The sequence below is a fragment of the Octopus bimaculoides genome, chromosome 4 (assembly GCF_046866305.1).
Source record: "Octopus bimaculoides isolate indiv1 chromosome 4, ASM4686630v1, whole genome shotgun sequence".
In the NCBI taxonomy this organism is placed as follows: Eukaryota; Metazoa; Mollusca; class Cephalopoda; order Octopoda; family Octopodidae; genus Octopus; species Octopus bimaculoides.
In genome coordinates this window covers 57,288,870-57,311,662 of record NC_142931.1, presented here as the reverse complement: position 1 = coordinate 57,311,662, position 22,793 = coordinate 57,288,870, and the positions used below count along the sequence as shown (strand labels likewise).

Below are 22,793 nucleotides of genomic sequence, written 5' to 3'. Positions count from 1 at the left end.
AATTGACAATTTATGGAGGCATCAGATGCAGTGACAGCATGTGAGAAGATATAGGCCAGTGCTGAACAGAGTTTATTGTTAATGAATTTGAACAATTTAACATTGGAGAAATGAACATTATATGTGAATACTGTGGCACATTTAGGTTTACAAATGGAAAAGTGAATGTGCCTACATTGCAACCATATCCAAAGACACTAAAAAGTTAATTTGAGGGAAACAATCAAGAGTCTGTTTCATTCTGTAGAAATATCAGAAATTACAATTGTACCTTCTCCTTTGCATCATTCGGAGTCAAACTGGCAGCACCTCCAGGAAGTGGTCCGTATTGCTTCTGCATTCAGGGTCAAACTTACCACATGATGACAAACCTGCATCCTGCTAATGATCAACTGCAATACACCCAGTTATACATAATTGATGTAGATGAAGCTCTGCAGCACAGGAGAGATGCACCTCAAAATTTTGAGTATTCCCCTGTTACTATGAGAAAAATAAGTGATGTTATCCACCAAATTAATCCTTATGCAGAGTTGTACAAGAACATGCATGCAGTTGAACAAGAAGAGGAGAGAGCCAGAAGAGACAATGTGCCAATAGAGAGATGTGAGTTACACTCCAGGAGAGGGTCTGATATCAGGCGCTACAATTTCCCCACCAGCAATGAAATAGCAGTGTTTGTTGGAGAAAATGGTGTCCTCCTGAAAATAGAGACATTATTGTGTATCCCAGAGAGGCTCCTCTGAAAAAATATCTTACACATCATACCACTTGGACACTATGAGCTACCCAATTCTGTTTTTCCATGGGGAATTTGGATGGCATTGTGAGATGCAACATGTCGAGGAATGCTGGACACGTGTGCATAAGGTTTAGTGTTATTCACAGAGCTGGAAAATTATTTTAACAGTTGTAGATGCATATGTCAAGGTTGAAGGATGCAGGCTGCAATATATTAGGAACAATCAGACCAGTTGCAAGTGGAAGGTACAATGGATTGATGGACTATTTGAACACAGAAGCAGATGAGAATATTGAACCAGGAGTGTCAGTGATACTGCCTTCCTCATTCACAGGCAGTCCAAAGAATATGCACCAATATTTTCAGGATGTCATATCAATTGTTTCAAAATATGCTAAGCCAGACTTGTTCATCACTTACACTTGCAACCCAAAGTGCCCTGAGATAGTTGATAATCAACATCAAAATGAAACATCTGAAAATAGGTCAGATTTAGCTGCCCAAGTGTGCAAGTCACACCTTGCAGAACTTATGAAGGACATAAAGGATAGACACATTTTAAGGGTGCCAGTGGCTCATGTCTATGACATTGAGTTTCAGAAGAGAGGTCTTCTCCACTGCCACATATTGGTAGTGTTGAAAAATGAGGACAAACTGAGAAACAGCAATGACATAGATAGGATCGTGACAGCTGAAATTCTTGATACCAATGATGATCCAGTCTTGCATGATTTAGTGAAAATATGCATGATACATGGTCCTTGCAGAACAAATAATCCTTCTTCCCCTTGCATGGAAAATGGCTCATGTCAAAAGAAATTCCCAAAGAACTACAGAGATGAAACACTTCTTAATTTGAATGGCTATCCAGAGTACAGAAAACGCAATACTGGAGTCATAGTTCAAGTTGGATGTCACTCAGTTGACAATAGGAACGTTGTGCCATACCATGCCTGCCTGCTGAAAAAGTACAGGGCTCACATTAGTGTAGAAATTTGTTCATCTGTGAAAAGCATTAAACATATATTCAAGTATGTGCACAAGGGACATGACTGTGCTTCTGTTGAAGTAAAAGACAACTCAGCAGTAGATCATGAGCAGAATCAAGCTCACGATGAAATTACTAATTATCTTACTTGCCAATATGTTTCTCCTCTGGAAGCTATGTGGAGACTGTCAGAATTTAAGCTACATGACACATCTCACACTGTCTACAGACTTGCAGTACATCTTGAAGACCAGCAAAGAGTTTACTTTCACAGAGGTAGCACTCAGCAAGCTGCTCAGGCACAGAGGGACCATGACATTACCCTCACTGCATGAGTATGATGATGCAAGGAATCATTTGTACTCTGACATCCCGCTGCATTATGTGTTTAATGAACGCAGTAGAACATGGACACCAAGGCAAAGGAATTCTAATATCATCAGTAGAATGTATAAAGTGAGCCCTAGAGACTTGTGAATGTTGCTGCAGCATGTTTCAGGCACTGTGAGCTTCCAGGATTTGTGAACTGTAGAAGGAGAAATCTTGCCAACATTTAAGGCAGCATGCCAAGATACGGTCTTCTCTCAAACGATGACACACTAGAACATGCATTTCTAGAAGCTGCTGCCTGTCGGATGCCCTTACAGTTGTGTTATGTTTGCTACTCTGTGCACTTATATGAACCCTGCAAATACTCTTCACCTGTGGACCACTCACAAGGAATCCATGATTGAAGATTTCTTACACCAAGGTTTTATTGCAGAACATGTGGAAAACATGGCTCTGCACTCAATTGATGCAATTCTGATAGAGAATGGCATTAATTGTTTAGGAATTGGGCAGCCTGAACCTATTGGAGTACTGCAGCTTGACCATCATGGAGACCTCAATTACCCAGGCATTGTAACACTTACTGATGAACAGAGACTGATTGCTAATGCTGTGCTTGAATCTGTAGATAAGAAGAGGAGAGGTGAGGTGCCCAACCACTCCTGTTTCTATGTAGATACACGAGGAGGTTGTGGTAAAACTTATATGTTTAATACCATTCTTATCTGTGAAGGAACAACTGCAATGTGTGCAGTGGTGCTTGGACAGGCACTACTGTCAGGTGGAATGACTATCCATAGTTTGTTCAAGTTGCCTGTCCCACTCACGGAAGCCAGCATTTGTAATGTACCAGCCACTTCAGACCATGCAAATCATACGAAACCTGGATTTGATTATCTTGGATGAGTCTTCTATGATCCCTTCATTTGCTCTTCATGCTATTGATAAAACCTTGTGAGATATCACTGGCATTGCTGCTGCTTTTGGTGGTAAAGTTGTGCTCTTGGGGGAGACTTTAGGCAAATCCTACCCATATTACCAAGAGGAACTTGTGAGGCAATTATTGAAATCTGTATTAAAAATTCTCCTCTATGGCTGAATTTCATCCAATACAGATTAAGCCAAAACATCAGGACAACAGTAGACCAAAGGGAATTTGCATCATGGCTCTTGCATCTTGGCAATGGAACATATGCAGCTCCACAAAATCCTAATCTTACTGTTGATGACATAGAAGTGCCTCAAATTTCATGCATTGATGGCTCTCAGGTGGATGATATCTTCAACAATACATCTGAGGAAGAGAGAAGAAGCAGAGTAATTCTTTTGCCAAAGAACTCAGACTGCCTCCTGATCAATGAAGAATTTTTGACACAACTTCCAGGTGGCTGCCACACCTATTATGGAACAGATAAAGTTTTGACAGACGATCTTGCTGAAGCTGAGTGCCATCCACATGAATTTCTAAACTCTTTGACACCGTCAGGAATGCCTCCTCATAAATTGAGTTTAAAACCCAGCTCAGTAGTAATGCTTCTTCATAACATTTCTATCCAGAATGGACTCTGCAATGGTACAAGACTGGAAGTGGTAGCCATGCATCAACATTCAATTGAGGCTTCCTTGATTAGCAGCTCACTAATTGGAAGATGTGTCCTCATCCCCAGAATAAAGCTGGCTCCAAGTGACCCTAACTTGCCATTCATCTTAGAGAGAACCCAGTTTCCCATCCGTTTGTCATATGCCATGACTATTAACAAGTCACAGGGGCAGACATTTGAGAAGGTGGCATTGTTTTTACCTCATTCAGTGTTCAGTCATGGGCAGTTGTATATGGCATACTCTAGAGCTCACAAACTCTCAGATGTAAGGGTTAAGGTGATGGAGACAGACAGACAAGGAAGGAGAAGAGGGCGAACTGTTACTAAGAACATTGTCTGCCGAGAGGTACTGGCTTTTCAAAAATTCTGGAGACCCTTGATTGCATTAGGTATGTGTCATTGGCATATATATATATATATATATATATATATACACACACACACATATATAGAAATTAAATGAATATCTTTCAAAAGAGGAAATTACTTATATGTGGCATGTATTATATAGGTCTATTGTTTTCTGTATTCATATTGGAGCAAACTGGCATGGCTATATGTTGGGAGGGGAGAGTATCATGGATTGATTGGCATTGGTAATTTTTGCACACATGGTGGATACTCCCAAATATCACTGTCTGTTGTTTATTTTCCCAGCCTATGAGTATTGTTTGTTAAAAAAGGATAGAATTAATAGCTAAACTTTATGTATTTGTAAATAGAACAGTACAAATATATGCAATTTTAGTATTTGCTGCCTAAATATCTCATTCTATTATATATGTAGAGATTTTAATTACTCCTTTCTTCAATGCGTTATTTTCATACATACATATATTTAGAAAAGTTTATTATTTACTCAACATTCTATTAATCAATTCATGGAAATTCAACAGGTCCCTGCTAGTTATTATTATTATTATTATTATCATTATTATTATTGAAATGTTTCTAAAGTCTGTCATTGAACTGGCTGGTTCTTTCACAAGACAATGCCCTGAATATTTATTCAGGTGATATAAATTCTAAAGCTTTGTGTTTGTTCAGGTGATGATATCTTGTAGCATGGATGAAAAATCCATTGCTCAAAAATCAATACTTACCACTGACACAAGAACTGGCAAAGGTAAATATAACTTACAAAATAATTTAGGTCTACTTTTTCAAGGAAGAGGATCATCAGAACATGATAGAATTCAATGCTGGTATATTTGAAACCATACATAAAGTAAAATAGAAAAAGAGTGATAAACTTTGAAGATATGGAAGGCAACAAGATTGACAAATAGGAAATAGATAATAAAGTAGTCTTAAATTTAGTGATTATTAACATAGAACAATGAACAGCTTCTAAATGAAGTTAGCTAAATATATATTGTCATTTAACTTTCTAATAAGAAAAAGTATTAAAAATATATTAACTAGGAGCTCCCAGGAAGGGCCTTTATTTGTTAATCAATAAGAACAATTAGATTTGCTGTTAAAATGGTAGAGTTGTGTAAAGGCATGTTTGAGTATTGAAAAGTAGAAAATCTTCAGTTTTCTAATACAAAACAATAAGAGACTAAATACAATAATACAGAAGAGGCACAGCTCAAGAAAATAACAAGCATTTATAAATTCTTGTCTCTGTCTCAGATGCATTTCATATTCATGTCTTGATGAGTTTCAGAATAGATATGTATAAGTCTGTTTATTAACATCAGTAATTTGAGTAAGGAAATATTATTCAGAAAACTGTAGTCTATCTTATATTCAGAATGTACAGTAATAAGAATGTTAAATTTTCCTATACAAAACTTGACTGGCTCACTTCTGAACATAGATTTTCATTTAAAATTTTGTGGTATGATATATGGACACATCTTCCTGACATGGCATGTGTTTTCCTTTGTAATCTACTTAGTATTGAAGATTTGTTAAAACTAAAGATGGACAATGACTTCATAGTTGAACTACAGATATGCAGATATAATGACACTGAATCTCTCTCTCTCTCTCTCTCTCTTTCTCTCTCTCTCACTCTCTCTCAGAATATTGAAAGTCACAGACTCCATTACATCAGGTGATTATTGATGTGGAAAAAGAATGAGGAGGTTAGCTGATTAATAATATTTTAATCTACATTTATTCTTTAAATCAATATATTATGTTTGCTATGTTTCATGATCTCTCCTCCTTGATGTATATTACTACTAAATATACATCTGGTATGTCTTGTGATATCTATATATATTTCTGGTATCTATCCTGGTGTTTATACATATGTTTCTAGTGTATATTCTAATATTCATATATATTTCTGGTATCTGTCATGGTATTTATATGCAATATATTACTGATATTGACATATATATTTATAGTAAATATACTTTTGGAATATATACTGCTTTTTATATATGATATATTTTCTTATGTATATTCTAGTACTTTTTTAGTATATTTTTCTACTTGCTTCAATCATTAAACAGTGGTTGTGCTGGGTATAGTTCCTTGAAGTGTTTAATCAATCAAATCAACAGCAATACTTACTTTTTGAGTTTGGTACTTATTCCATAGGTCTTTTTCTTTCTTTTTTGTTGTTTTTATTTTTTGATGAACTCCTAAGTTACAGAAACAAGCACATCATCATCGTTTAATGTCCATTTTCCATGCTGGCATGGGTTGGATGGTTTGACAGGAGTTGGCCAAGCAGAAGACTACAACCAGACTTTTGTGTCTGCTTTGGCATGGCTTTTATGGCTGGATGCCCTTCCTAACACCAACCACCCCACAGAGTGGACTGAATGCATTTTACATAGTACAAGCACAGGCAAGGTCAGTTTTGGCATGATTTTTACAGCTGAATGCCAACCAGTTAACAGTTACACACACACCACATGAAAGTCTTCTACACAGATTCCCCCAACCAAATTCACTCACAAGATACACAGAACTACAGCCAGAAAGCACTTGCTTGAGGTACCACTCTGTGGTATTTATATTCTGGTATTTATATATTTTTATAAAATATTCTGGAATTTATATATAATACATTTCTCATCTATATACTTGTATTTGTATATAATATATTTCTGGTAAATATATACATTAGTCTCCTACCAGGGCTTTACTCACATTCAATGCAGCAGCTGCAGGCTGGAAGAGACCTCATGGCTGGCCCCACACTAGATGACTGGGCATGAGTGGGGAAGGTCTCTAGAGGCTCAATGTCACCTTGAAGGATGCAGGGGGGCTGGCCTGGAACCACCGGTGATAGAGAGCACTGGTGGACCTGGTTGGCCCTATGCATGATGACACCTCTGGGATCATTAACCTGGGATAGCCCCAGCCCCATGAAGCAAGCAAATATAATACATAAGTAAACTAGTTTGAGAAATTATTTCTATTATCATTTAAAGAAGTCTTGTAGCTCAATAAATAACAATTTCCACAACTAGGTTTCAGAGGCCACAATTAGATTCCAGAGACCATAATGGGAAGAGGTGGGTATGTGTTATAGGATTGTACAGGTTGTATGAAATACTGTTGGCAATTCTAAAAGATGTCAATATTGAATAAGATGGTTATATCAGATTTGTTAAACTGTTGTAATATAAAGCGTATTCTACAAGTTGTTAATATCCAGTGCCTGCTTTATCCAAATACGATTAATAATAGATTATTTTGTAAAGCTGTATTAGATGAAATTAATATACAAAAGGTAGAGTCCTAATTAAGTGAAGAATATTAAATAACAGATCAAATTGTAACATACTAAGTATAAATAACTATTAAAGAAAGCTTTATTCTAATATCTGTTTTGTAAAGTAAGATTCAAGATCTTGGCAAGCCAATTCATATCATTTACATTTCCTTGAGGAAGTTATGAAGATTATACCACCACATTTTTCTCCCTTGTGAAATTGTGGCCTTATGCCAAAGTAAAGAATCAATATTTGTATAGTAATTCAATCATGTTCTGTTCAAAACAGATCCACAAGTCAGTAGATTTAGTTATGGATTAGTGTTGTACTTAGCAGTATAATTCTATAATTCCTAACTAGTGTTAAAGTGAACAGGAATTTACAAACAGTGTGCCTTATTTTGACTTACTTTTTAACCAGATAATGATGGGAGAAAAAAACCTCTTAGTATTTCTATAGGAAACTACATAGAGGCTCCTTCATTCACTATTTAGCTTTGATACTCAAATTATGTGAGGGGCCTTGGAAGCCCCTTCTCATAAATGTCTGCTGTAAAGCCATCATTTCAGTTCTGTCCACAGTTTGAATTCTTAGTATATTTAAAACTTCCCTGTTGTCAGTATTAAATAGCAATTTTGGTAACAGAAACATAGCACTATAGCAATGAGAATGGTAACATAAACAAAATTAGTCCTCCGAATTTTATGCAAATACTAGTGCCAGTTGACTATTCCATCCAATGTGAACAGGGAAACTATCCAAAAACTAGATATATACTTTTACTTACCTAGTGTTATTTTGATGTAACTGTCTATCAACTAAGTAAAATAGTGTATTAAATGTTTTGTGACCACATTTCTGTAGAAATTACTTGAGTTTCAATTTATCTTTTAAATAGTCAAGATTTTAGTTAGTTACTAAAACAACTGGCTTCACCATTATTAAGTTGGTGTTTGAAATATTACTCAATTAAGACATCCTTACATACAATTTAAATTTAAAACAGATGCTTTTGTATCATAATACAGGGGCTGTCTAAAGCAGATTTTGTACCAAAACAAATTAAATATGTTAGGTAAAATATGTCTTATAAGTATTTGAATTGAAATTCAAAGTGTCATAATGGAATATTAAACATAACATATTATAATGTTACAACGTGGCTGGACTCATATGAAGAGGCTGATGATTTTTATGAAATACTAGATTTGGCAACTTACTGGCTGCTTTTGATAAAGAATGATAACATGTTATTGCTTAGTCTACACTGATCAAGCAGTGGAGTGTAATTTGAGGGAATTATAGCCACCATTTTTTACTAAGTTAAGCAACAGGGTCCTCATTAGCTCAATAACACATCTGGATAACTTCTCTCCAACTGTCTAATAAAGTCTCAGATTCAGTCTTACTAATCTATATTCAGCAAGATCTATGTCTTACTATTTGGTTGTGTGGAGTATGTCAGGAAAAAACACTCAAGGTATTGATTCTTAGGACGGTAATTAAGTTTGGACCAGCAAAATGATCAGTAACACGAAGTATAATAATAAAATAAATTGAGATCTTTCAGATTTCATTGCTCAAATTACTTTGCAGATCACTAACTTTCCTTTAATAATTACAACCATCACCACGACCATCACTTCTATTACCAATAGTAATTATGAGGTAGATGTTTATCTACCAAACTGCAGATATATAGGGAGAATGAGAGTTGTGATAATTATGCATTTCTCAGTGACATTTCTGATATAAATTAGAAACATCCTTGGTTCCATCAGAGGAAGAAAATAAGAAAATGACTCTTTCTATATGTAAGGCCCTTTTGAAATGGAATATGAGTATAAATAAATGACTTTACATCAGAATATAGCTAATATTTTCACAACACAGCTGTACACTGAATTAGATGATGATATCAAAGCCTAATGATATCAAAGCCACACAAAATATCAATACTTTTAAATGAAAGCTAGGACAGTTTATTGATAACAAGATCGAGACTGCAGTGTAAAGTCAAGATTTGTGGATTGATCCCACCTTGATGTTGATTTTCCTTGACAACATATCATCCTTACATTAGAAATAGTAATGTAGTCTTTTGATATTAGTCTCTTATTGTTCAGATTGAACCTTATTACTTCTGCTCAGGTGTCAATAAGGTAACAATCAGGTAATTTATTATGTTCCAAAAAAATGTGCTTATGGTTGTCTCTGGCCGATAGGCTGTGTGCCAGTAGATGTTACTAGTGAGCCATAGTACAGCTTCATAGCCTAATAAAAAGATCCTGCAAAGCCTCTATTCATTTTACTCTGCCATATCATATTTTAACAGGTGTAAAAATTACTGTTTGGGAATTAATAAAATTTAGAAGCAAAATTCAAGAATCAGTTTTATTCTTTTTAAAGAAGATTAAGTGAATTATGTTCACAATAATCTTAACAGAGCCTTTGTTCTGTGCAGCTACAGCAACAAGCTGTTAAGATGAGACACAAACAGTTAAATATGACAAATAGTTCTAAATGTTCATAAAAACAATAATACGAAATGTAACATATTTAACATAAAACAATCTTGTGTTGTATGAGACATTGTTCATGAATATGGGGTATGTGCTTATAAGAGGCATTGTCAATAAAAAGTTTTAATTTGACCATTATGAGTGTGTGTTTGTATGTGTCTGATACATTATTGTGTGCATGTGTATAATATGCATATGTCTTCAATTGTGTGTGTCTGTGTGTGTGTACCTGTGTGACAGACATTAATGTGTACGTGCATGCGCATGGCAGTACATTCTCAGTTTACTATGTATATGTGATAGTAATAATGTGTCTGTGTAACCATGTCTTTGCAGCATCTAACCAACAACATATTAATAGTGGAAACATACTCTTCGTCTTGTGTAGTGAGAAAATGTTAGAGAAGTGAGAAGAGAGAGCGTTATTGAAGATAAGAGAAAGGGGTAACTAGGCATGAGATAAACTCTTCTAATAACAAGGAAAATCCAGACTTCTAAGTAAGATTCAAAATCAAAACAAAAAGGGGTAATGACTTTAAGGGAATTTTTGTGATTCACAATCATTTCTGTTCTTTTTTTTTTATCAACTCTGAATACAATTGCTTGACCTGCTACAAAAATAGTCAACTCTCCTACTAATAACAATCAAGGACATTAAGAAAATGAAGGATACATTGGATAATGCAGTGCTATATATATATACAATGTCTTTGTAAAAAATATGGGATGGTCATGACTGGAACACTTTTGATGATAAGCCAGCTTGATCAGAGCTAGCTTTGGCTCAGATAATGACATATAACTTCAAAATGAATAAAGACAAAATAAATGCCAATAGGATTTGAATTCATAATGTAGATGGATGATAATATAGTAAGATATTTGACACAGAGCTCCAAAATTTTTACATTTCACTCACTGTTATTACCTGATAGGTAGAGGTATGGCTCATAGGTGCAGGTGTGGTAGTGTGGTAAGAAGCTTGTTTCCCAACCACATGTTCTGGGTTCAGTCCCACTGTGTGGCACCTTGGCCAAGTGTCTTCAACTATAGCTTCAAGCAGACCAAAGCCTTGTGAGTGAATTTGATAGACAGAAACAGAAAGAAGTCCATCATGTGTGTGCATGTGTGTTTGTGTCTGAGAATGTCCTCCACCACCATTTGACAACTTTTGTTGTTGTGTTTACATCTCTGTAACTTAGTGGTTCAATAAAAGAGACTGACAGAATAAGTACCAGGCTTTAAAAAAAAGATATGTATGGGGATCATGTCATTCAACTAAAAATACTTCAAGGCAATGCCCCAGTATGGCCATAGTCTAATGACTGAAGCAAGTAAAAGATAAAAGATAATATTATTGAAACAGCACTTTTATAAAAAAAAAACTGTCTTACTTTTTAATTATCTTCCAAAGGGAATTAAATCAATTTAGTCATATATCACTGTATCTACCCAAAAGAAACTTACTTCAAATTGAAACAAAAGAATCATCAACCACTCAGTATTCATCAAAGCTGACAAAATTAACAAATTTATATCCACCGAATATTACTCACTTAACAACCATTGCACAAATTGTCTCTTTCCCTTCCAACTGCCCTGTGCTTCATGCCAGAGATAAAATAATTAGTATGCATCATAAAATGTTTTAGCTGTTTAGATAATTTTTGTATCTTTTTCTATTTATATGTCAAACCTCAAGACAAACTTATAGCTCCATATACATATTTACAACAAAAAAAGTTTTACACCACAAGTCATATATCTTCTGATTGTATGACATCCCTACTTCCTTCCTTTTTTATATTTTTTAGAATGTTTAGAAGTTTAATTTTAATTTTTGGGTTAATGTTATAAACTTCATTATCTTGCATCAAGCCTAGGTATTGTTGATAGAACTTTACAGTGCCACAGTTCTTTGCATATGTCAGCTCTGAATGTAGGATTCAGGGCTTCTCAAACAAGACAAGTGGAAATATGTTGTAGCAACACGTTCACCTAATTAAAACAACTTGATGATGGTAATAACACTAATGAGGATTATCATCATCATCATCATACACTTAAAATTGGAAGATGTGTGTGTGATAGAAGAGATATGTTTGACGCCAAACAAAACGAAAATATCAACAAAAACAGTCCAGTTCAAAGGGTAGATGTCCTTTAATTACAGATCTAATAGAAATAATATAACAATAAAAGCTGGTTGGCTACACACTGTGGTTTTACACTACCAAACTGCTATAATCAATAGTTTCAAAACCTGGTATTCAGATTGTTTATGCCAGCTTTGTGAATAAAAACATTCCTAAAGGTGTGTAGGAGTTATTAGCTCCTCTTTTTATGTTATTTTATAATATTTTGTGACCTATTCTCCTAGGTAATGCCACAGAGCAGTGTTTATGGTAATGTTCGTTAACTCTACACCTGCTTTGATTGAGCATAACTATGAACAAAGTGGTTTCAGCCAAAGCCATCCTGTATTTTTTTTCAGGCATAGTAAATCTAGGACTGCATTATCTAATGTGTCTTTCCTTTTTGTAAGATCATAGGGTGTGATTTCATGACTATTTAGCTGCTATTTCTAACCAGTTGAGCAAGCTACAGAGGCTCCTGATATTTCATGAAAGAAGTACCAAGCTCTAATTGTGGAGGGTACCTGTGGAAGGGAAGATATAGGACAAAGTGGGGAGAAAGGATCTTTGGATGCTAGGTTTCACTGAAGAAATGACAAGGGACCGGGAGATGTGATGATCTGCTGTACTTCATAAGACACGTCAAGCTAAATAAAATTGTTGTCTTCCATACATACAGGCTTGTCCTTTCAGGTGTTGGTGCCACTTAAAAAGCTTCCATGCTGGTGCTGTGTTAACGCACCTGTGCCAATGCTGCATAAATGCATCCATGCTGGTGGCACATAAAATGCACCCAACACACTCTGTTAAGTGGTTGACGTTAGGAGGGGCATCCAGCTGTAGAAACCATGCCTCAACAGACAGCTGGAGTCTAGACAGCTCTCACTTAGCCAGCTCCATGTCAAACCGTGCAACCCATGCCAGCATGGAAAGTGGACAATACACGATGACAATGATTTACTAAGTAATGCTATGAATTAAAACTAACAATATGGTAAACTGGAAAAAATTGGGAAACATAGCTAGAATCGTATTTTTGATGTACTTTTAAAGAGCCTCACTAACCTTTTTAGCTGTAATAAGTGCTTTAATCAAAGTAACAATACTCCAAAACATTTTCTAATATTATAGCTGCAATGTATTGTCCATGTATTAATATGATGAACATTTGATCAAAGAAAACTAATTAAAATTCAGTATTAATTTAGTAATTTTATCTTGAAGTAAAATCAATACTTATTTTGAGTAGTTAATGCATATAACATGAACAACAAAGGTCAGGAGAGAGAAATTGTTGCTGACTTGCTTTTTAAGGCACACCATTTTACCTCATTAAAATTTCATTATTTCTTTTTTGAAGATAGCTTTTATTAAGCAAATGTTCAGTTGCACTTGCACATTTCAATAATATTTTAAACGTTTTTTACTCATTCAGCTATAGGCATCTAGATTTGTACTTAAATTATTTATTCCTTAATGAATATCATCTGTGCAACAATATCAACTAATAACTGCATTATTGGCTTCAGTAGACCCTAATTTAGCAACAGATACAGTAGGCACTAGTTAAGCAACAGATACAGTGATTCAGAAAGACAGAGAATTAAGCAAGGTTTTACTGAATAATAAAACAAAAATTAACATGAGTGAATTTAATTCTATATGTATATGTTTACCTAGCTAGTTGTGAGCAATAGCACCAAATAATTTGGAAATATTATTAATGATAACTAATATCTTTCCCAACAGAAGAGTAATCTCATTCACTTATTAAAGGTTCCTAAACTAAATAATAGCTTGCTTTTATTAGTCAGTTCCTGTGGCTTCTTGAAAACACAATTTTCTTAGTTCCCTGGAAACTTTTTAATCCCAAGCAGAAAATTAAGATACCAATTATTTATGTCACTTGTTGCAGTCATAGTACGAATGTGGAAATTCTACTGAGAATCAGATCACCAGAATTGCGACAACGCAAACTACATCTGGCTTGACACATCCTGCCCTTAAAAAATAATTGATGCACCAAAGATAACAATGTAGAAGATCCTGAAAACTGATATACAGGAAGGAAAAAAACCCTACCACTACAAAAAAGAAAAAAAAAAGAAAAAATATTGGATAGAAGGCCTGTAACTTTCTGGTATCATTTGGTAAGTGTTTGAGAATATTACTGTCAAATACAAGTACTGGATAAGTCATACTACTTAATATTTCTAGTAATGCAAAAGAGACTATAACTAATATTAAATATCTGTGTATGGAAAAGATATTTCAAGTTATTATGTGGAGGTCTTCAATATAACTTTTATTCTTTTATTTGTTTCAGTCATTTGACTGTGGCCATGCCTTTAGTCAAACAAATCAACCCCAGGATTTATTCTTTGTAAGCCTAGTACTTATTCTATCAGTCGCTTTTGCTGAACCACTAAATTATGGGGATGTAAACACACCAACATTGGTTGTCAAGCGATGGTGGGAGGACAAACACAGACACACAAACATATATATATGACAGGCTTCTTTCAGATTCCATCTACCAAATCCACTCACAAGGCTTTCGTTGATTCAAGGCTATAGTAGAAGACGCTTGCCCAAGGTGCCATGAAGTGAGACTGAACTCGGAACCATGTAGTTTGTAAACAAGCTACTTACCACACAGCCACTCCTGTGCCAATAAAAAACTGATAAAAATTAATATGAATTAGTTCAAATTTGTTTATTTTAACATCAGAATGTAGTTTATTTCAGTAGCTTGAAATAAACTACATTCCTCTTTTATGTTGTTTGAACCCAACTCACCCTGCATTGAGATGATGTTTGATCAAAATCATGACCAGTTCATCTTTTTTATGGTACATGTCTAATGCACCATCATCATCATCATCATCATCATCAAAATCGTTTAACGTCCGTTTTCCATGCTGGCATGGGTTGGTGTTTTCAAGAAGATCTTGCTGCTATTTTGTCATCAGATCTACAGGATTTACTAGACCAGTGCCCTTCTCCAATTTCTGTTATTAAGCAGATGAGAAACATATCTTTCCTTATAAAAGAAAGCTGTTTATTGGGTGTAAGTAACAACCAATGGCTCTCTCAGTAGATCAATTTATAGATATGACTGAAGCCAATAGATCACCAGTCAGTTATTAAAATACTGCTTACTGTGGTGAATTATACCACATAGTGACACTTACTTAAGGCTTGGTGGATGTGGTCATTGAAAATTGTTTTAGCCACACATGAAATGCAGTGACAATGACCATCTGCATGATTGTCCAATGTCTTTATTAACTTGGTCATCTACACTACCTAGTTTCATCCACACTACCTGGCACACAAATGAGAATCACATAAATGAGTTATTAATTTTGTAAATAGCATGAGATATTAATTTTGTTTTTGTATTTGGCTTGCAAGATTCTTTATGTGAATTCATGTGTTGAAACAAATTTTGCTGTGTCTGGGAAGGGTCATTAGACCAATATTAATAATATTTACACTGGTTCAATTCCATTCTTTTATTATTAGTCATTTGGTCGAATATTCATCCAACTAATTAATCACTGTAAAGGGTTGTGAATGGCAACAGAAGAACTTTGACAAAAGAAAAAAAGAAAGAAAAGTAAAAAAACAATTGACATTTTAACCAACAAATTAAACAAATGATCAGTTAGCGGGATAGATATTTAACCAATTGGCTAATAACAAAGGAGTGAAATTGAACCAGTGCATGTGTTATTAATATTGGCACAGTAACTCTCCCTAGACACAACAAAATGAGATATTAATTATGTTAAAAAATAAATTATATTTTATTAATTTGTTAATTATTTCTGCCTTGACTTCAGTTCTTGGCATGACTGTAAATTAAGTTAAATACTTTTCTAACCAATGGTAATTTGTTTTAAGTTTTGTATAAATTTTTCTCTGTATTGTTGTATTTGTTAACTCATTGGGTGGTGTGATATCAATCAATCAATAAAAGATGATAAAAATATTCCTCTTCTCTCTTTCTCCAATGTAATGACTTCTATTCCTTTAAGTATGAAAGATAATATTATACCATAGGTTACCACTCCTATTGGACCACCACCACCACCATCATTTCAACGACAGCAATAAATATTAGCATAATTTCAAATAGCCTTACATGTTTATGCATGTGTCTGTGTATGCATATGTGTATACATTTGAAAAGAATATATTATTCTGAATAATTCAACATCAGCTGCCTTTATATTTGATTCCATGTAAAGTGATTAGCTTAAGAAATAACTTCTTGACTAGATATGTCCCCATAGCAACAATGCAAATAATATTGATTTCTTTTGACATGAAGTCATGTTTTGCAGGTGAATGGGGTACAATTGATTGACCCTAGTATATGACTAGTACTTACTTCATTAATCCCCTAAAGGGATATAAGTCTAAGTAAGGTGTAGTAAAACATAAAAGTAGAACATACCATAAATGGATAAGAGTACATACTATAAATCTTTTAGTCTAGTTCTGGTGCTTCACCATTGCTCTGAGCTTATTTTGTTTTACAGGTAGAAAAAATACTTTATTATGGCTGGAACAAAAACAGATGCAAGGGAATGGAATTTGGCACCAGCATCTTATATAAAAATGCAACTTGCCAAAATTGTGTGAAATCTAAAATTACTAGTCTGTATCACTTACCTTGAGATAAATTTTGGCAACTTGGATGTTCCTGGGCACAGAAATGTTTCTATTGCTTTAGAAACATGTGATTCGGTCATAACTAGCAACAAACTTGATAATTTTTTTTCAATGTTTAGTCTAAGAAATATCTCAGAGATTTTTCTTATCATGATTTCATTTTGAAAATTTTAGGAAATTTAAATACTCAAATAACATTACAAAAATTTTATGTGAAATAAAATGTCAAAGCCTTGTGAGTGAAATTTGGTAAATAAGCAGAAACTGTGTGAAGCCTGTCATATGTGTGTTGCATGTATTTTGTATATGTGTATGTCTGTGTGTGTATTTGTAAGTGAAAGAGAGAGAGAAAGAAAGAGAGAGAGAAAGAAAGAGAGAGAGAGAGAGAGAGAGAGAGAAAGAAAGAGAGAGAGAGAGAGAGAGAGAAAGAAAGAGAGAGAGAGAGAAAGAGAAAGTGAGAGTGTGTGTGTGTGTGTGTGATTAATTAATTAATTAATTTGCTTTATGTGTGTTTTTCCCCCACCATACTAGTATGAATTGAACAAATATATATATCACTGAGGTTGGATGTCCTTCCTGTCACTAACTTCTACATGATTTTCCAAGTCAGGGAGTGTTCACTCCAATTGTCCTTGACAATCCCCACTTCAGAAATTTCAAGATGGATACAAATAACAATTACCTACCCATGGAAACTTGAAATTTCTGAAGTGGGGATTTCAGGTTTCCAAGGGGAGATCTGGGGATTCCAGTGCTGGAATAATTTACAGGTTCACAAATTCTTTATCATTTATTTGGATTAGATTTATTTTCCTTAATGTTGATTTTAAACCCATTCATTTAAGCAAAAGTGGGGCTATAAAGGCATGTCATTTATGTCCATACCCCTGCACACAATCTGTCCTAATCAAATCTCTTCCAATAAACTCCACTTTCTAACCCCTCTCCTCCACCTGTGTTCACTACTTACTGCATTCTCCTCCCCTCTATCTTGCACTCTCCTTTCTCAGTCTTGTAAACTTAACTATCCTATCCCATTATCCAACCTTCTCTGCCACTTATATTCACCACCCTGTAATTTGAAGGTATGCCCCAAAACATCACCATCTCTTCCCTCCTCTATCCTTTCCAACTAGGGTAGTCATTTATCTCTTCTACAACAAGACACCTGTTTCTCTCCCTCTACAATACTTTCACCTCTCATCATCTGACATGAAGCCACCTCTCTCAATACATCTACCCTACTCGATTGAGGGTTCCTTATCTTGAAAGTTGTTTGGTAACCTCACTGGTGCTGGTGCCATGAAAAAGCACCCAGTACACTCTACAAAGTAACTAGCATTAAGAGGGGCATCCAGCTGTAGAAGCTCTGCCAAAGCTGACAGTAGAATTTGCCACAGTCCTCTGGCTTTCCAGCTCCTGTCAAACTGTGCAACCCATGCCAGCATAGAAAACAAATGTATGATGATGATGATGATGATGATGATGATGATGATGATGATGATGAAATTTTTACAAAGCTGTTGTCAACACAATAAACTGCATTGTATACAAAATAATATTTTTCTTATTGTGCATGTTTGAAAGTGTGATCATGATAGTGAATTGATAAAAATGAGATAGTTAATATATCTTATATACAAATTCTTTTCAACATCAATGATAACATGGATAAACATATATGTGAATTCATTTATATGAGCAAAACTAACAGTATGTTTTCCTCTATATCTATCATTATTATTAAGGCGAGGAGCTGGCAGAATTGTTAGCGTGTTGCATGAAATGCTTAGCGGTATTTCGCCTATCGCTATGTTCTGAGTTCAAATTCCACTGAGGTCGACTTTGCCTTTCATCCATTCTGGGTCAATAAATTAAGTACCAGTGAAACACTGGAGGTTGATGTAACCACCTTATCCCCTCCCCCAAAATGGCTACCCTTGTGGCAAAATTTGAAACTATTATTATTATTATTAAGTTGGCGAGCTGACAAAATCATTACCACACCAAGCAAAATGCCTATTGGCATTCTGTCTGTTTTTATGTTCTGAGTTCAAATTCCGCCAAAGTCAACTTTACCTTTCATCTTTTCGGGGTCAATAAATTAAGTACCAGTGAAACATTGGAGTTGATGTAATCAACTAGTTCCCTCCTCACAAATTTCAGGACTCGTGCCTACAGTAGGAAGTATTATTATTATTATTATTATTATTATTATTTCATGAAAACACTCAGCTTATTTTGCTAGGTGTGAAGGAAAGTGACAGCCAACAGACAAAGGCAACACTTGTTTACTGATCATGCTTCAAGAACCCTGCAGAGAACTCTTGAGTTCTAAGCAATGATAATTTTTGATTGTGTTCTATTTTTACATTTGTTTCAACCTTTTTGAGCCATGTTGGTAGTTGAGTACTGATGCTTTCAAGTGCACCAATTACTATTGGTATCACATCTACTTTCTTTATTGCCCACCACCTGTGTATTTCCCATTTCAATTCTTCATAGGTGTTCACTTTTTATTCTTCTTTCTCTTCGATTCTGTTGTCACCTGGATTCTTCATTTCATATTAGTTGTAAATATCCATTTTTTTACACCAATTCTAAAAGATCAGACACATCAGGGACTTTGAGCGTCATAAAAAATTGATGGAACTGCTTTTCTGTATGCTGCTCATAAGGATCTATGCTATTACCAGCAGATATAGATATTTTGCTAGAATTATCACTACCTGTAGCAATGAAATAACTGTCCCACTGTTATTCTACAAGAGTTCCCAAACTAGGGTCTATGGACCCCTAGGGATTGGCAAATGTAGTACTAAGTGATCAAGAGCTGAGTTCAAAATTTGTTGAGTATCCCAAACTTTCAAAAGCCAAGAGTCCATGAGAATATTCATTTCAGTAAAAAGGAGTCCTTAGTAGCCTAAAGGTTGCATTATAATATGGAGTTTGACTTAAAAACAAATCTCACGTACAGATGTATAGTAAGAGGCTCAATATTTAGTACTGTCTATCAACATTCTAAGTTCAAATCCCATGCAGGTTAACTTCGTGTTTTGTCTCAAAGAACAATCAAATGGCTACACCAGCAACATACTGGGGTGTTAGTTTTAACTAATGAATGTTCTAATTCCAGTTAAATAAAGTAAAGATAAATGAAACAGTGATATAGCTTACCTGCACTTGCAATGCACAAATATAAATTAAAAAGACATGAAATTGTTTTAGATTACATGAAGAAATAATCTATGAATGCTTCCATATCAATTTCAAGTGTCATACATTGAGAAAAATTGCTGCTAAATATGATTTCCATAAAGATATTAAAAGCAATATTTATGATACATTCTGAATCACATAAATATTTATGATTAACTTTCAACGAGTCAATGAGGGAGCTGCTATGTGATTTCTCAACCTGCATGAAACGTTTGGCAAATATTCCTCCAATCACATATTACAGTCTTATAAAAGGAAGGATAACATAGTTTTAGGTTCACTGTTTGAAATGAAGATAAAATACTTTTGATCAAAGGGCCTACTCACTCAGATAATACCAATGATCAAAATTAACTTTCAGGAGTTAAACTGCACTAACCTGACCTAGTTATAACTAAATCCAGTTCCAGGGATAAACTATGGACACTGCTCAGCATTTTTATACCAATAGTAAAAAGAAAGCAAATATCTACAAGTAAATACAGTCATTATTATCATCAATTCATGTCTTGGCATAGTTTCTATGGCTGGATTCTAACAACACTAATTTAACTGTGTACTGGATACATTTTATTGTAGCACCAGCACTAGTGAGGTTGTCTGATAACTTGCAAGACTAAAGAGCTCCCACAACTCTGAGAGGGTGAATAGGTAATAAGGTAATGAAGCCATTAACATGTTCCAACACCTTCAATCTCTCTCTCTCTCTCCTTCATGGCTAGCACATTTTCCATAAAGTCAGATCCACTATTAACCTACTCTCCTCCATCACCCACCAGTAGGCTCTTACCTTTGTGAAATTTGGTGAAAGCAACGCTATCAATCTCAACATTAGTAAAACTTTTGACTATGTCTGCATGCATCTCTACTAAGCTGCCCACTAATGGATGTTACCAGTATCTTATCTCTGGAATCAATAACTTCTTCTCAGATTGTACTATTGTCACATGTGATGATGCTCTTTCTGTCTTTCATTCAACATTCATAAATGGTTAATTTATGCAATACATTATCAGCCTAAACAAGAACAAAAGTGAGGCTTCTCACAATAGTCAAATAATGATAAAATTAATTAGTATGTAATTGATCTGATAACTCATCTTTTTTCATTGATCCTCATCATTATTGTTAATTCATTTATATTAACAAACTGTACATAATCATAACCACCATACTTGTTCTAAGCTGTGTTGTGCATCCATTTATTAATTCTAACATATTTTATTCCATTTGTTTGAACTAAACTCAATTTCACAACTATGACAAAACAAAGACTTCAAAAATTTCTTCTTTCTGATTTTGATATGTATTCTGTTGTGGTGAGTGTCACTGACACCCCTGGGGAATTGGAAGAATGGACTACTCAAACTCTTATAAAGAGTAGTGGTCAGTAGTAGTCAGAGAGAGAGAGCATTTTGGTAGTCTCACGAAGTACATTGTGTGAACACATTGATTAAACCTCTGCTGCATAATTTATCTATATCAACCTGTGGTAGGATATAAAAGTGGCAATGAGATATTTGAAGCTTGCGCAGGACGTTAACATTTTTTTCTTTTGTTATGAAACCAAAGAAAAAATTATCTAACATGGAAGATATTTTGGCTCATGTGGTACAGTTGCAACAGCAACAACAGCAGTTATAACAACAACTACAATGACAACAACAATAGTACCAACAGTTACTGGAAGTAATGTTGAAGAAGGCTGAAAATACTTCAGGTTCATTCTTATCAGACAGTGTAGCAAATTCAATTGGAGAATTTATTTATAACCCAAAAGAAGGTACTACTTTTTCTTCATATTTTCAAAGATACAAAGAAATCTTCAAAAAAGAATGTAAAAATCGGAGTGATGAGAAGAAGGTGCAACTACATTTAAGAAAGTTATCCCCTCCCAAACATGAAAAATACTGTAACTATATTCTGCCAAAGAAATCAGGTGAGATTTGTTTCGATGACACAGTTAATTTATTATTGAGAATTTTCAGTGAAAGAAGTTCCCTGTTCAATACTTGTTGACAAAGTTTAAATTCAGTTAAAAAAGATGATGATTTCGTCAGATATGCTGGGGTAATTAACAGAGAGTGTGAAAAATTCAAATTAAATGAATTTGTTCAAATGTCTAATTTTTGTTCAAGGATTAACAGCAAGAAAAGATGCTGATATATATTCCCATATATTAACAAAATTAGAACAGGACCAAAAATTAATTCCACAGGCCGTGGCTGAAGACTGCCAGGGGATTGTGAATTTAAGACATGACGTGGATAAAATTGTAGAAAAAGACTGCTCTCAGATACATGCGTGTCGTCCTGAAATGGATAAGAAAAAAGAAAAATGAATGGCAAGACTAAATCTGTGCTATGGCTGTGGAGGTTTACATTTTAAAAGTAATTGTTCTTTTAAATATTGTAAATGTTTTTATTGTGGAAAAATCAGACATAAAAGATCACATTGTATTGCAAAACAAAAAAAGGTCAATCAAGAAAAAATTCTAGAAAAAAATGTATTGCTAAAAATAATTCTAAGCAAGGCTCAGAAAATAAAATTTATGTCCATAAAAATGAATAACGTGAACATCAAGTTACAAATGGATACAGGCAGTGATATTACAATAATCAATAGAGACGCATGGAGAAAAATAGGAAAACCTAGATTAAAGGAAACTTCAAAAATTGTGTTTCAGGGAAAAAACTGCATTTTATGGGCAAAATAATAAGTGATGTTATATTCTGTGGAAAAAACTTTGAAAGCCAAAGTTTATGGTTGAAAAATATGACAAATTTATTTAGAACAGACTGGGTGGAACTGTTTAACTTATGGGACCTACCCATAAATATTTTTTGTAAGAGTGTAAATGGTTCTTCTGCCAGTACAAATAAGGTGT

The 22,793-nt window shown here is 34.5% G+C and overlaps 4 protein-coding genes across 4 annotated transcripts; all 4 read left to right on the top strand.

Annotated features, from left to right (window-relative positions):
* The first annotated feature begins 362 nt into the window (after positions 1-362).
* Positions 363-746, top strand: LOC149136058 (uncharacterized). Its single transcript, XM_089350067.1, has one exon. It carries the CDS (start codon positions 363-365, stop codon positions 744-746), a length of 384 nt encoding a protein of 127 aa, XP_089206193.1.
* A 176-nt stretch (positions 747-922) lies between these two features.
* LOC106874701 (uncharacterized) lies at positions 923-2,065 on the top strand. The gene has a single exon (XM_014922512.2). It carries the CDS (start codon positions 923-925, stop codon positions 2,063-2,065), a length of 1,143 nt encoding a protein of 380 aa, XP_014777998.2.
* A 319-nt stretch (positions 2,066-2,384) lies between these two features.
* On the top strand, positions 2,385-2,966 carry LOC149136057 (uncharacterized). Its single transcript, XM_089350066.1, has one exon. The coding sequence runs from the start codon at positions 2,385-2,387 to the stop codon at positions 2,964-2,966; it is 582 nt and encodes a 193-aa protein (XP_089206192.1).
* Positions 2,967-2,973: 7 nt separating this feature from the next.
* On the top strand, positions 2,974-22,247 carry LOC128248367 (ATP-dependent DNA helicase PIF1-like). The gene is made up of 4 exons (XM_089350065.1): positions 2,974-3,014; positions 3,176-3,926; positions 4,709-4,787; positions 22,045-22,247. The coding sequence occupies exons 1-4, from the start codon at positions 2,974-2,976 to the stop codon at positions 22,245-22,247; spliced, it is 1,074 nt and encodes a 357-aa protein (XP_089206191.1).
* Positions 22,248-22,793: the final 546 nt, after the last annotated feature.